This window comes from Ovis aries, chromosome 4 (genome assembly GCF_016772045.2).
Source record: "Ovis aries strain OAR_USU_Benz2616 breed Rambouillet chromosome 4, ARS-UI_Ramb_v3.0, whole genome shotgun sequence".
Lineage (NCBI taxonomy): Eukaryota > Metazoa > Chordata > Mammalia > Artiodactyla > Bovidae > Ovis > Ovis aries.
The window spans coordinates 45,770,528-45,786,527 of record NC_056057.1 but is presented as its reverse complement, the minus strand read 5'-3'; the positions used below and the strand labels follow the sequence as shown (position 1 = coordinate 45,786,527).

Genomic DNA, 16,000 nt, shown 5'->3' with positions numbered 1-16,000 from the left:
AGCCCCTCAAAATAAAGTCTGCCACTGTTTCCACTGTTTGCTCATTATTAGAGAAATGCAAATCAAAAATATAAAGAAGCATCATCTCACACTGGTCAGAATGGACATCATCAAAAAATCTGCAAGAAATAAATCGTGGAGAGAGTATGGAGAAAACAGAAACCTCTTGTACTGTTGGTGGGAACATAAATTGATACAGCCACTATGGAAGACCATATGGAGATTCCTTAAAAAAAAACTATGAATAAAACTACCATAAGACTCAACAATCCCACCCATACACCCTGAGAAAATCATAATTGAAAAAGACACATGTACCCCAGTGTTCATTGCACACTATTTACAATAGCTAGGACGTAGAAGCAACCTAGATGTCCATCAACAGATGAATGGATAAAGAAGCTATAGTGAAGTGAAGTCGCTCAGTCGTGTCCAATTCTTTGCGACCCCATGGACTGTAGCCTACCAGGCTTCTCCATCCATGGGATTCTCCAGGCAAGAATACTGGCGTGGGTTACCATTTCCTTCTCCAGGGGATCTTCCCGACCCAGGGATCGAACCTGGGTCTCCCGCATTGGAGGCAGAAGCTTTAACCTCTGAGCCACCAGGGAAGCCCATAAAGAAGTACATATATACAATGGAATATTACTCAGCCATATAAGGGAACACATTTGAGTCAGTGCTATTGAGGTGGATGAACCTAGAACCTATTATACCAAGTGAAGTCAGAAAGAGAAAAATAAATATTGCATGTTAAAGCATATATATGGAATCTATAAAGATGGTACCAATGAACATATTTGTGTGGCAGCAATGGAGACACAGACATAGAAAACAGACTTGTAGACCCAGTGGGGAAAGGGGAGGGTGGGACAAAGGGACCGAGAAGCATGGAAACATACGCTCTCATACATGAAACAGACAGCCAGTGGGAATTTGCAGTATGACTCAGGGAACTCAAACCAGCGCTCTGTGACAACCTAGAGGGGTGGGATGCGGTGGGAGGGAAATGGGAGGGAAATGGGAGCGAGGGTCAAGAGGGAGGGGACATATGTATACCTATGGCCGAAACATGTTGATGCATGGTAGAAACCAATACAATATTGTAAAGCAATTATCCTTCAATTAAAAAAGAACACAAAATAACTTGTCTAGAATGTTCTACTTTGGGTAAGCAGAACAAGATATTTCCTAAGAACAGTTCAGGTGTTGAAATAATATTTGATTTTTTTTAAAGATTAAGCACCAATAGAACATGGAAGCAGATTAACTGTTTTATTCTTGGGAGTTCTATTTCTAACAGGATATAAATTTTCCACTACGTGTTTGGAAGTGACAGTGTTGTTATATTTTTTGACATTCAGTGTTGTGCTGAAAGGAAAGGTTAGTTTAAACAATGAACAGAAAACTCTTGACCTTATGCTGGTAAAATTTTCATTTTGATTTTGGATGAGGAGAATAGCTTTATTAAACAACTGCAGTTTACTTTCAAACAATTATTTTTTATTCAAGTAAATGGGTGTTTGGAGAATTTTGATACAAATGTCTCTTAGGAAAATTTATCAGCAAAATTATGAAAGACATTACATACTGTCAAGAAACTTATGACTAGAAAATGTCCAGTAACTATGAGCCTTTGGAAAAATGTTCAAAATAGAGTTTATATGGTGAGGATTAAATTTTATGCTGAGAGGTGTTTTGTGACTCATTCTATTCTAGGCAGGGTGGCAGTCAGGTGAGAACAATCTATCATTCTAGAATGGGGGAAAATTTCTGCGGAAATTGTGTAAGGAAACGAGTCTTAAATGTAGAAAATCAGAGTATGAATCTGAGATCTGAATAATTGTGTGTTATGGATTGAATGTTTGTGCCTCCACCAAACTTATGTGCTGAAGAATGAACTCCCAGTGAGATGATATGTATCTTGGGAGAGAAGCAGGTGTAGATGAGGTCATGTGGGTAGAGTCCCCATAATAGCATTATTGCCCTGAGAAAAAGAGGAAGAAAAACCAGAGCTTCCTCTCTGCCATGTAGGACACAGCAAGAAGGCAGCTGACTACAAGCCGGGAAAAGAGCCCTTAGCAAGGACCAGACCTGCCAGTGCTTTGATCTTGGGCTTCCCAATCTCCAGGAATGTGGCTTGGTCTATGGTGTTTTGTTATAGTAGCCTGAGCTGACTGAGGCACTGTGTAACCTACAGCATGCAATCTAGTCTCTCCCATCTTCAGTTTCTTGATTTGTATAATGGGGATAAAGTTGATGTGATCTATAAGTGAGCATGCCTACCAATAATAAATGTGACCAAACCAATACTAAACAATCCCACTGGTACACAATCGATGGTGGAATGGACCCAAGACATTTACTCTGACATTTAAAAACACTATGTCTAATGATGACCTGAATACTAGTCAAACTTTGAATACATTCACATTCTAACAATTTTATTTTTAATCTCTGGGAATTGTGAAAACTGGCTTTTTTGAGGCAAAGCAGTGTCGCCAAAAAATATCTTTGGGGAATTTTCATTTGTTGTCCCTAAATTTGGCTCTGTTTGTTCTGTTGAAATGAGTATTTTAGGACACAAGTTGCCCTTAGGACAGGGGTGACAAAAAAATAAACAAGGTTAAGAATTTGGCTGGGCCCATCATGGGAGAGATGGGGATGGGGATGATCTCTAGCAAGGGTGGCCAACTGTGGCCTAAGGGACAAAACTGCCCCCCACCTTTTCTTGTATGAATTTCTAACTAAGAATCGTTTTCACATTTTAAAATGTGAAAAACAAAGACAATTTATCTCTTGGTGAATTGTTGTTCGATGAGTTGAAGACATCGCTTCTTGGCCCACAAAGTCAAAATATATACTTTTTTGCCCCTTTTTAGAAAATGTTTGTGGATGCGTGATCAAGCAATAACTTAGAAATACTACAGTTGAGTGAGTAAGACCCAGGAAATCAAGTAAGTGGTAAAAGCATCCTGGAGCTAAAGTCGTTTACTCCTTACTTTGATGATCTATCAGACAGTGGACTGGCAAGACACTTGCTCAACAGTCAATCCCTCTGCTCTTTCTTGCTGACAGAAGCTTGATTTGGTTCAAGAGTCCACTCGCCATGAGCTTCAGGGGAGGATTTTCCCACTCCTAGCCTCATCTCTTTATCTACTTGTGTACTGAAAACCACGATTTCCCATTAATACTCAATTCTAATCTAATAGCACAGAGTTCATTCTAGTTTTCTTCCTTTCCACACTCACAATTATACCTTCTCCTAGAGGGAAAAACCTGGATCCCAATTTTCTAGGCTTTTAATTTACTCGGTCTATCCACCTCCTCCCCATAGGTACCAATCTCTTGTTGTCATAGCCACATTTCCTGTGCAAATACCACCCTCCTTATACTCCTCTTCTGGTACTCCACACAGGCCAGTCCCTCATCTCATGAATGGATGTGATTCTCACATCGCTAAGTTCCATCTCCACCCTACCCCTCAGTGTGATCACTTGACTTTCTTTCCCTAGGGTCCCATTCCTTGACTAGACCCCTTTCCTGTGCACTTGGGCTCTACGCCCTGTGCTGGGCCAGCCTCATGCTGCTGGTGCCTCAACTCCCACACCATGCCCTTCTCTTCCAGTCCCTACCCCTTTCCCCTGTCTCATTTGGGGTGCCCACAGCTCTCACCAAAGTTCCAATGCTCCAATGCCTTTCACAGGCACATTTTTCTCATTCCTGCTTTTTATTATTATTTTTTTTATAAACCTCAAGAAATACATGTATCTCAACCTGATAGTCATCCTTCTTCAGCTTTACCAAGCAACTTGAACACATAGTCCTTGCAGAATGACTTGGCCAGTGTGTACATAACAGCATTTTGATTCTGTATATATGCATTAGAATACAGTAGTTATCTTTCTGTTTCTGATTTACGTCACTCTGTATAATAGGTTCTAGGTTCATCCACCTCATTAGAACTCAAATGTGTTCTTTTTTATGGCTGAATAATATTCCATTGTGTATATGTACCACAACTTCTTTATCCATTTATCTGTCAGTGGACATCTAGGTTGCCTCCATGTTCTAGCTATTGTAAATACTGCTGCAATGAACAATGGGATACATGTGTCTCTTTCAATTTTGGTTTCCTCAGGGTATATGCCTAGGAGTGGGATTGCTGGGTCATATGGTGGTTTTATTCCTAGTTTTTTAAGGAATCGCCATACCATCTTCTATGGTGGCTGTATCAATTTACATTCCCACCAACAGTGCAAGAGTGTTCCCTTTTCTCCACACCCTCGCCAGCATTTATTGTTTGTAGACTTCTTGATGAGGGCCATTCTGACCAGTGTGAGGTGATAGCTCATTGTAGTTTTGATTTGCATTTCTCTAATAATGGCAACTGGTCCCATCACTTCATGGAAAATAGATGGGGAAACAGTGGAAACAGTGTCAGACTTTATTTTGGGGGGCTCCAAAATCACTGCAGATGGTAACTGCAGCCATGAAATTAAAAGACACTTACTCCTTGGAAGAAAAGTTATGACCAACCTAGATAGCATATTGAAAAGCAGAGATATTACTTTTCCAGCAAAGGTCCATCTAGTCAAGGCTATGGTTTTTCCTGTGGTCATGTATGGATGTGAGAGTTGGACTGTGAAGGAAGCTGAATGCCGAAGAATTGATGCTTTTGAACTGTGGTGTTGGAGAAGACTCTTGAGAGTCCCTTGGACTGCAAGGAGATCCAACCAGTCCATTCTGAAGGGAATCAGCCCTGAGTGTTCTTTGGAAGGAATGATGCTAAAGATGAAACTCCAGTACTTTGGCCACCTCATGTGAAGAGTTGACTCATTGGAAAAGACCCTGATGCTGGGAGAGATTGGGGGCAGGAGGAAAAGGGGACGACTGAGGATGAGATGGCTGGATGGCATCACTGACTTGATGGACGTGAGTTTGAGTGAACTCCGGGAGATGGTGAGGGACAGGGAGGCCTGGCATGCTGCGATTCATGGGGTTGCAAAGAGTTGGACACAGCTGAGCAACTGAACTGAACTGAACTGAACTGAATAATGAGCAATGTTAAGCATCTTTTCATGTGTTTGTTAGCCATCTGTATGTCTTCTTTGGAGAAATGTCTGTTTAGGTTTTTTGCCCACTTTTTGATTGGGTTCTTTTTCTGGTATTGAGTTGTACAAGCTGCTTGTACATTTTGGAAACTAATCCTTGGTCAGTTGTTTCATTTGCTATTATTTTCTCCCATTCTGAGGGTTGTCTTTTCACCTTGCTTATAGTTTCCTTTGCTATGCAAAAGCTTTTAAGTTTAATCAGGTCCCACTTGTTTACTTTTGTTTTTATTTCCATTACTCTAGGAGGTGGGTCATAGAGGATCTTGCTTTGATTTATGTCATCAAGTGTTCTGCCTATGTTTTCCTCTAAGAGTTTTATAGTTTCTGGTCTTACATTTAGGTCTTTCATCCGTTTTGAGTTTATCTTTCTGTATGGTGTTAGAAAGTGTTCTAATTTCATTCTTTTACATGTAGCTGTCCAGTTTTCCCAGCACAATTTATTGAAGAGGCTGTCTTTGCCCCATTGTATATTCTTGCCTGCGAGGACCATTGGGATTTTGATATTGTATTTGTATTGAAGAGATTGTATTGAATTTGTAGAGCAGTTTGGGTGGTACTGACAGCTTAAGTACTTTTCTTGTTAGTATTATCAATTCCTTGGATATTTGATAAAATATTCTTTGAATCTGTAGGGTTTATGTGTGTGTATGTGTGTGTGTGTTTATTCTTAGGCAAATTTCAAATTCTGGTTAAATTTCTTTTATTGTTATTGTTATCATGTCCTTCAATCTATTAACATGGGATATTTTCCTATTAATTTAGGTCTTAAATGTCTTTCAATAATGCTTTATTGCTTGCAATGTACTAGTCTTTCACCTTAGTTACATTTGTTTCTAGATATTTTTGTCAAAAGTGAGGTTTTTAAAATATTTTAGGCATGCACAAAAAAATATAATGAATGTAATCACCAATCAGCTTAACAAATAAGATTTAATAAATACAATTAAATCCTCTCTGACTGTATTTTTTTTCCCCTCCCTCAGATGTAACTGGTTTCTTAAATTTAGTGTTGATAATTTCCTTACATATCCTTCCCTGATAGCTCAGTTGGTAAAGAATCTGTCTGCAATGCAGAAGACCCTGGTTCAGTTCCTGGGTCAGGAAGATCCACTGGAGGAGGGATGGGCTACATACTCCAATATTCTTGGGCTTCCCTTGTGGCTCAGCTGGTAAAGAATCCACCTGCAATGCATGAGACCTGAGTTCGATCCCTGACTTGGGAAGATATCCTGAAGAAGGAAAAGGCTACTCACTCCAGTATTCTGGCCTGGAGAAGACTCAGATATGACTGAGTGACTTTCACTTTCTTTTCTTTTTTTCCACTTCTTTTTTAAAAATTAATTAATTTATTTTAATTGGAGGCTAATTACTTCACAATATTGTGGTGGTTTTTGCCATATATTGACATGAGTCAGCCATGGGTGTACATGTATCCCCCAGTCTGGAACCTCCCTCTGTCCTCCCCCCTCCCTCCTCATTCCATCCCTCTGGATGGTCCAGGGCACCAGCTTTGAGTGCCCTGCTTCATGCATCGAACTTGGATTGGTCATCTATTTCACATATGGGAATATACATATTTCACTGCTATTCTCTCAAATCATCTCACACTTGCTGTCTCTCACAGAGTCCAAAAGTCTGTTCTTTATATCTGTGTCTCTTTTGCTGTCTCATATATAGGGCCATCGTTACCATCTTTCATATACATGCACTGAAAATTTCATATACATGCACTGATATACTGTATTGGTGTTTTTCTTTCTGACTTACTTCACTCTGTATAACAGGCTCCAGTTTCATCCACCTCATTAGAACTGATTCAAATGCATTCTTTTTAATAGCTGAGTAATATTCCACTGTGTATATGTACCACAACTTTCTTCTTATCCATTCATCTGCTGATGGACATCAAGGTAGCTTCCATGTCCTAGCTATTATAAACAGTGCTGAGATGAACATTGGGGTACACGTGTCTCTTTCAATTCTGGTTTCCTCGGTGTGTATGCCCAGCAGTGGGATTGCTAGGTTGTATGGCAGTTCTTTTTATTTCCAGTTTTTTAAGGAATCTCCACACTATTCTCCATAGTGGCTGTACTAGATTGCATTCCCACCAATAGTGTAAGAGGGTTCCCTTTTCTCTGCTCCCTCTCCAGCATTTATTGTTTGTAGACATTTTGATAGCAGCCATTCTGACTGGCATGAGATGGTACCTCATTGTGGTTTTGACTTGCATTTCTCTGATAATAAGTGATGTTGAGCCTCTTTTCATGTGTTTGTTAGCTATCTGTATGTCTTCTTTGGAGAAATGTCTGTTTAGTTCTTTGGCCCATTTTTTGATTGGGTCGTTTATTTTTCTGGAATTGAGCTGCTTGTATATTTTTGAGATTAATTCTTTGTCAGTTGCTTCATTTGCTATTATTTTCTCCCATTCTGAAGGCTGTCTTTTCACCTTGCTTATAGTTTCTTTCGCTGTGCAAAAGCTTTTAAGTTTAATTAGGTCCCATTTGTTTATTTTTTATTTAATTTCCATTACTCTGGGAGGTGTGTCATAGAGGATCTTGCTGTGATTTATGTCAGAGAGAGTTCTGCCTATGTGTTCCTCTATGAGTTTAATAGTTTCTGGTCTTACATTTAGATCTTTAATCCATTTTGAGTTTATTTTTGTGTATGGTGTTAGAAAGTGTTCTAGTTGCATTCTTTTGCAAGTGGTTGACCAATTTTCCAAGCGCCACTTGTTAAAGAGATTGTGTTTTCTCCATTGCATATTTTTGCCTCCTTTGTCAAAGATAAGGTGTTTATAGGTATATGGATTTATCTCTGGGCTTTCTTTTTTGTTCCATTGATCTAGATTTCTGTCTTTGTGCCAGTACCATATTGTCTTGATGACTGTAGCTTTGTAGTATAGTCTGAAGTCAGGCAGGTTGATTCCTCCAGTTACATTCTTCTTTCTCGAGATTGCTTTGGCTATTCAAGGTTTTTTGCATTTCTATACAAATTGTGAACTTATTTGTTCTAGTTCTGTGAAAAATACCATTGGTAGCTTGATAGGGATTGCATTGTATCTATAGATTGCATTGGGTAGTATACTCATTTTCACTATATTGATTCCTCTTTCTCCATATTTGATTTCTTTCATCAGTGTTTTATAATTTTCTATATACAGGTCTTTTGTTTTTTTAGGTAAATTATTCCTAAGTATTTTATTCTTTTTGTCACAATGGTGAATGGGATTGTTTCCTTAATTTCTCTGTTTTCTCATTGTTAGTGTATAGGAATGCAAGGGATTTCTGTGTATTGATTTTATATCCTGCCACTTTACTATATTTATTAATTAGCTCTAGTAATTTTCTGGTGGAGTCTTTAGGGTTTTCTATGTAGAGGATCATGTCATCTGCAAACAGTGAAAGTTTTACTTCTTTTCCAATCTGGATTCCTTTTATGTCTTTTTCTTCTCTGATTGCTGTGACTAAAACTTCCAAAACTATGTTGAATGGTAGTGGTGAGAGTGGGCACCCTTGTCGTGTTCCTGACTTTAGGGGAAATTCACTTTCACCTTCATTGCCTTACGTAGTATGATAGGCAGAATAATAATTGCTCCCTCACCCCACCCCTGTACCCCACCAAATCCTCAGAACCTGTGAATACAAGGCAAGAGTCTTAGCAGATGTGAGTAAGTTAATGAATTTGAGATGGTGAGATTATCCTTGCTTATATGGGTGGATCCAATGTAGTAACAACGTCTTTATAAATAAAAGAGGGAGTTAGTTAATGAAAGTTGTTCAGTCGTGTCAGATTCTTTGTGACCCCATGGACTATACAGTCCATGGAATTCTCCAGGCCAGAATACTGGAGTGGGTAGCCTTTCCCTTCTGCAGGGGATCTTCCCAACCCAGGGATTGAGCCCAGGTCTCCTGCACTGCAGGTGGATTCTTTACCAGCTGAGCCACAGGGAAGCCCAGGAATACTAGAGTGGGTAGCCTATGCCTTCTCCAGCAGATATTCCCAACCCAGGTATTGAACCGGGGTCTCTTGCATTGCAGGTGGATTCTTTACCAACTGACCTATCAGGGAGGCAGGGCTTAAATACATCTCTCCAAGGGCCAGATAAAAAATAAGCATCTCTGATTTTTATGACATAGAGATGTTGCCAAGGTCCTGGGACCCATATCTCCTTGAATGTAAATTAGTAAGGATCTTCCTGACAGTTTGGGAGCTTGACCTAGGAAAGTAGGCTGGATTATACACATTTGATATTCTTGGGGAGAAAAGAAAATTTTTATCATCCTTTCAGATCAGAGAATTAACTAAACAAATAGCTACAGATCTAATCTCTGTAGTTCACATAAAAGTAAAGTGTTTATAGAGGAAGTAAAGATAAAATATTACTTTTATTTATTTTTTAAAACATTATCTTTATGTCATACAGATTTCTGTGTCTCCGGAGGCTAGAGTTTTTTGCAGGAGCACTGAGGAATCCAGGAAAGATGATTTCCTCAGAATGATTTATCAACAATTCAGAGTTCTGATATAACCTTTCATCATGATTGTGCATTTGTCAATTTCTCCTTGTATCCTTGTGGCTATGTTTTCAGATGCTTACACATTTAGAATTGTTATATATCCTTAGCAGATTGTTAGAATTACTTTAATTATAATGTAGTGACCTTCTTTATCAGATAAACTTTAAAAATCCACCTAAAGTACAATGCTGAACAAGGTGAACACAACTGAAAGGAGATTTTTGATAGCTATATTAATGTAAGAAGGAAAAACTTAAAAGCAAAAACATTATTAGGGATAATCTTTGTCTTACTACTGGTGCTGCTGCTGCTGCTGCTAAGTTGCTTCAGCCGTGTCCTACTCTGTGCGACCCCATGGACAGCAGCCCACCAGGCTCCTCTGTCCCTGGGATTCTCCAGGCAAGAATACTGGAGTGGGTTGCCATTTCCTTCTCCAAGGCATGCATGCATGCTAAGTCGCTTCAGTCATATCCGACTCTGTGCGACCCCATGGACAGCAGCCTACCAGGTTCCTCTGTCCATGGAATTCTCTAGGCAAGAATACTGGAATGGGTTGCCATTTCCTTCTCCATTCCCACTGGTGAATTTTGTTAAGTTTATTATTACTAGATATACTTAGATTCAGGTTTTCATTTCATTTTATACTATTTGTTTTTTTATGTGCTTCCTTGTTTTGTCCTTTCCTGACTTTATTTGTTGAATTTAAAAAGCTATTCCCATTCCCCATTTTTATATTTTAGAAGATATCCATTCTATTTCTTCTATTTCAATGGTTTCACTTAAATATTTTTAACATGCACATTTACCTTAGTAAGGCTTAAAGCAAGTGAATATCTAAACTTTCTTCCTGAATAATTACTAGAATTTAGAACATTTTAACTCTGATTACTCTCTCCAGTCTTAGAATATTAGTATTTTCTAGTGGTTTTGTCCCTTGGTTTTTGTACCCCCCACATTAGTCATCATCATTATATGTTTTTATAAGGTTATTGGGTTTACTCCTATCCTTATTAGTTTGTTTGCCCCTCATTACTATTTCATCTCACTCCTTTCTTCTTACATAAACATCATTTACAAGTTCTTTTGTGATGGGTCCACTGGAGGCAAACTCTCTCAATCTTTGTCATAGGGTGTCTACTTAATACTCATCCTTGAGTTGTAATTTGCTTATATGTGGTATCTAAGATTGATAAGTATTTTCTGCTGACTTTTGCTTTCTGAGACTAAGTGACATTCTTTTGTAGATAATCTGTCTCTGGTTGCACTTAAGGTTTTCCTTTGCTTATGGCCTTTTGTAATTTCACTACAAAGCCATGGAATAAGTATCCTGTTTGGGATTTCTTGTGATTCTTAAATCTGAGAATTGTTGCTTTTCATCTTTCTAAAGCATTTTTATTTGTAATATTTTTGGGTTTTGCCTTGATTTCCATTTGCTCTCTTCCTTTCTTCTGGAAATTCTATAAGGGTATATATAGAAGGTTGTATAATGTTATCTATAACCTTTTTATGTTATATAATGTGCTCTTAACTTCCTTCATATTTTCCATCTCTTTCTACCTCTGTGTAATTTTATCTTAAATAATCCAGTTTGCTATTTCTTGCATCAGCTGGGTTTCTGCTGCTATTTACCTCATAGTTTTGAAAAAGGGTATAAACATTTAGCTATTATATGAACAAGGTGATAAGATGAGAATCTAAAGTGATACGTGGTGACTATGGCTGATAACACTGGGTTGTAAAATTGAAATTTGCTAACAGAATAGAACGTAAATGTTCTCATAAAAATGAATTAATTAAAATAGAGATATATATGTGAATGTTAGATGTGTTTAACTAGATGGAGGAATCCTTTCACAATGTATACATATATCAACTCACTACAACATACATTTTAAGTATATTCCCAAGAATCCTGTAACTTTAAAAAGAACCCAGTTCATCTCAGCAAATTATTATTGAATGCCTTCATTTAGGGAAATCACTCACTTTCTAGCAGAATGCTACTTTCATTCAGAAAACAAAATAAATCTACCTATCTTCTTCACCGTCCTTCTGCAACTATCAGTTTGATCACACTATATCAAAGGCATCATCAGATAAGTTCTAGAACTCTAGATGAAATTTCTATCTTTAGATAAAATGCAAGCACATAAACCCCTGCTACCACAATATATGGATTGCATTATCCTTATTAACACACACACACAGACACAGACACACACAAATGGAAAATGCAAGAGTTAGATCAAAATTCACATGTTTTTCAAAATTGTGTATTATTTTTCTTTGTGTTTAGATTTTCTCCTACCTCAGTATAAGAGATTTGGTAATATGTGGTCAAGTTAATCGCTCCTGGTTGTTGATGACACAAATGGGCTCATTGTGGAATGGTGTAAGTAGACACTACCTGAGGCTATGTCTTTATTCTAGTTCTTAAAGGAGAATAGACTGCTATAAGGCCACCTTATAGCAGTAATGGGGACTACCTTCTTCCCTGCTCCACAACATGGGATCACAAAAAGGAGGTACACTTGTTTCACTTTTGTCCAGGCACAGCCTGAAGGAAAAGATAAAAAAATGTTATTTGAAGAGATTTGATAGAAGTATTTTCTAATTTAAATAGTAGAAATAAATTGCATGTTATTTTTTGGATTGAAATAAAGCTCTATTATATCTGAGTTAGGCTTAACATTGCCTTACTCAAGGAGCTCCAGAGATAGACTAAGCAAAATGCAAGAAAGGTGCTTATTGTAGAGTCTGGCATGTGGGCAGCACTCAATAAATATTAGCTACTGTTCTTAGTTCAAAGAAAAACACAACAAAGCAGCACAAAATATAGAGTAAAAGGGAAGAAAAGAAAACTACTGAGCCTGAAATCAGGCTAAAATAGACAACATGTAAACAAAGCTTGTTTGATAATTCTTGGTGTGTTTGCATGCATATAGACATATATATATATTGGAGAAAGCAATGGCACCCCACTCCAGTAGTCTTGCCTGGAAAATCCCATGGACAGAGGAGCCTGGTAGGCTGTGGTCCATGGGGTCGTGAAGAGTCGGACACTGCTGAGTGACTTCACTTTCACTTTTCACCTTCATGCATTGGAGAAGGAAATGGCAACCCACTCCAGTATTCTTACCTGGAGGATCCCAGGGACGGAGGAGCCTGGTGGGCTGCAGTCTATGGGGTCGCACAGAGTTGGACATGACTGAAGTGACTTAGCAGCAGCAGCAGCAGCAGCAGACATATATATATCCAGACATTTTCTAATGTGGACTCCTAGGCTCATGCCTCTTGTATTATTCTTGTCATTGCACTATATTTGTACTATTCCCGTAAAGTAGAACATGCTTTATTTTTCATTCCAAAAAAACATTGGGTGGTAGGTCTTAGCCAATGATAAAAATAAGCATATATTATCCTTGATGACCTTTCTTTTCTTTTTCTTGGATGACTGCTTTAATCTTAATAACTGTGATCATTTATGCCATCAACAAATGTTGGAGTGGCAGCATTTTCCTTGTTGCCTATGTCCAGTCAATAGCTGGCCTTACCACCCCTCCTTAATTGTTATTGATTGGAGGACTAATGATATCATGTGCTCAGACTGACCTATGAATAAGTGATTGGGGTCATTCTGCAGAAACTTTGACAAAGAACCCAAGAGGAGTTGGCAAGGTACAAGGACTCTAGCTCCATAATCATCACAGCATCTTTACATCCCATCAGAGCACCATTCCATTCTTGACTATAGTGTTCTACTCTTACCTTATGTAGCAATGGTAATTTAAAAAAATTTGCTTGTCTTAATTAACACCTCTTAGCTACTAAATTTAGTATTCCTGTGTTAGATGTAATTTTTAGTTGAAGGCAGGGATTCTTAAACTTTAGAATGCATCAGAATCATCGGAAGGGATTTTTAGATTGCTGGTTGCCACCCCCAGAGTTTCTGACTCAGTGCTTCTGAGAAAGGGCTTGAGAATTTGCATTTCCAGTGAGTTCCTGGGTGATACTGTTGCTGCTTGTCCCTGGACCACAGTAAGAACCACTGATTTAAAATAATAAATCTCTTACTTACGTGACAGATTAGGGGGTGTCACTTTTTCCTTTGGAAAACCCGTAAAGAAGAAATAAACTGAATCCAAATGGTCTGGGAAAGAAAGAATATGTACCATATTAAATCAGGACAAATCTTACAGAAAACTGGCAGAAAAAACCAACACTCCTGCCCAGAGACCTCACTGGGTAAAGATGGAGAAAATATGAGTACATGGCAGAGAAGAGCAAAGCCAGAGCAGGAAGTTAGTTTCTGTTCAGCAAATTTCTCTTTCTACAATTATCTATTGCTCTTCATTTACAATTATTTCTGTCTTTATTTGTGAGTGCTCAAATGTGACATAACTGTAATAAACATTTTAGCATGAAGAATAACTTTGTTCAGAAAGCAATAAGAAATGGGATGTTCAGTACACTTAACCTTTTAGCTGAAAGGTAGTATTAGCACTATGTTATTGTTATCAACTATACTTCAGTTAAAAAATACCATGTTGTTGTTTATCCACCAGCCCTGGCCATTCAGAGGTTACAGAAAATTCTGTGCTTTTCAGTTTTATACACTGCATTCAGATCATCTTTCCTTATCTTTAGAACTACCCCTACAAACTTATGAGCTATGGAAAAGCCATAATAATCCATATACTATATTGTCTTTCCATAGTCAAGCACTCAATGTATAGTTTGTGCTCATGAAAAAAGAAGCAGGCACACATTAGTGATGAATGAAGAAGGGTCCATTAACATTGAAGTAGGGGGAAGCCTTGGGGCTCACCTGGAACGATGGGGGGCAGGCATCCAGGCACTCCATGACAATTGACTCTTGTTGGGTGATGGATGTGAGATCCCTGCCCTCCCAGCTGTCAACCTGGACTAGACATTTGGAATTTGTTTGTAATTAAACCTGGGAATGACCACAAAAACCCTAATAAACAAAAGAGAGTGATGAGATAAAGAAATTTTAGTTCTTTGATGCTTTAAAAATATTTTAAAATTTCACATGCCAAAGATCTTTCTCATTTCTTAACATTTTTGTTTATCCTTTTTAGATCGATTTTTCTGCAGTAAAAAATATAATCACAGATAAATATATAATGTCTATTTTGCAAAGGTGGCGTCTAAATGTGCTGCGCTTGAATTTTCGTGGTTGTGTTCTCCGATTGAAAACTTTGAGATCTGTCAGTAAGTATGTTTGTCAACTGTTTGTCTTGCTTCCCTGTATTTTAAAATGGAAACTGCAGTTACAGTCTTAGGCCATGAGAATGCCTATCAAAACTATTTAAAAGTCCCATAATACAGTCAGCTCTTCCTGGATTGTATGCCCTGAGACCTGGTCCTTTGGTCATTCTCATTGATTTTTTTTTTGTCTAGCATTTGTGTATCTATATATCATCAATTTATCCACAATATAAGGACATATTCTCACTAAAGAAATAATAATAGACAGTAGAAGAAAAACTCTACTTTCATCTCTCTCAAACCCATTCACTTACCCAGTGGTACTCAACATTGTCAATTTTTCTGTTTTTCTAAAATACATTTAAGCATTTGTGATTAAAAATACACAATTTTAATTTTTAACATTAAAGGAATAATCTTGTTTTATATTTTCTTTTATGTCCTGAAAATCTTTTCATGTCAGTAGATACAGAACTACTATACAGAACTACTACTATTATTTTTAAGTACTTAAAATTATTTCCCTGATTTTAGGGAATACCATACTATGGCTATACCATAGTTATTTAACTTTCTTCCTGCTGATGGACCCTGAGGCTATTTCCAAGTTTTCTAACTTGCTTTGTAAACTTTTTGTTTAACTGTCTTAGTTCAGGCTGCTATAATAAAGTTCTGTTTTGGCTGGATGGCTTATAAACAACAGAAACTTATTTCTCATAGTTCTAAAGCCTGGAAGTCTAAGACCAGGGTGCCTAGGCTTGGTTGGGGTCTAGTGAGGGCCTTGTTCTGGTTGTTGACTTCTGTATTCTTCCTGTATCCACATATGGTAAAGAGCAGTAGAGAGAGCTCTCTGGAATCCCCTGAATAAGGGCATTAATCCTATTCATAAGAATTCCGTCTTAATTATGTCCCAAAGTCCCAACCTCCTAATAGCGTTACATTGGGGATGAGGATTCCAACATATGAATTCTGGGGGGACACAAACATTCAGCCCATTGCATTAAAATATATGTCCTTTGAGGTGCATTTTTAAGTTTCCATATATATATTTCTGGAAATGACAGAAAAAATAGATTTTAAAATATCAATATGAATGATAAAGATATTAATGGGTGAAAGCAAGTTGCAGAATGATAT

General features: G+C 37.8%; 1 protein-coding gene across 1 annotated transcript in view; it reads left to right on the top strand.

Moving 5' to 3' along the window:
• The window catches only part of FBXL13 (F-box and leucine rich repeat protein 13), a 224,236-nt gene that overhangs the window by 65,736 nt on the left and 142,500 nt on the right, over window positions 1-16,000 (top strand). The window contains exons 8-9 of the mRNA XM_027968573.3: window positions 11,928-12,023; window positions 14,734-14,866. Coding sequence (XP_027824374.2) covers window positions 11,928-12,023; window positions 14,734-14,866 — 229 coding nt within the window. The remainder of the gene's footprint in view (window positions 1-11,927; window positions 12,024-14,733; window positions 14,867-16,000) is intronic.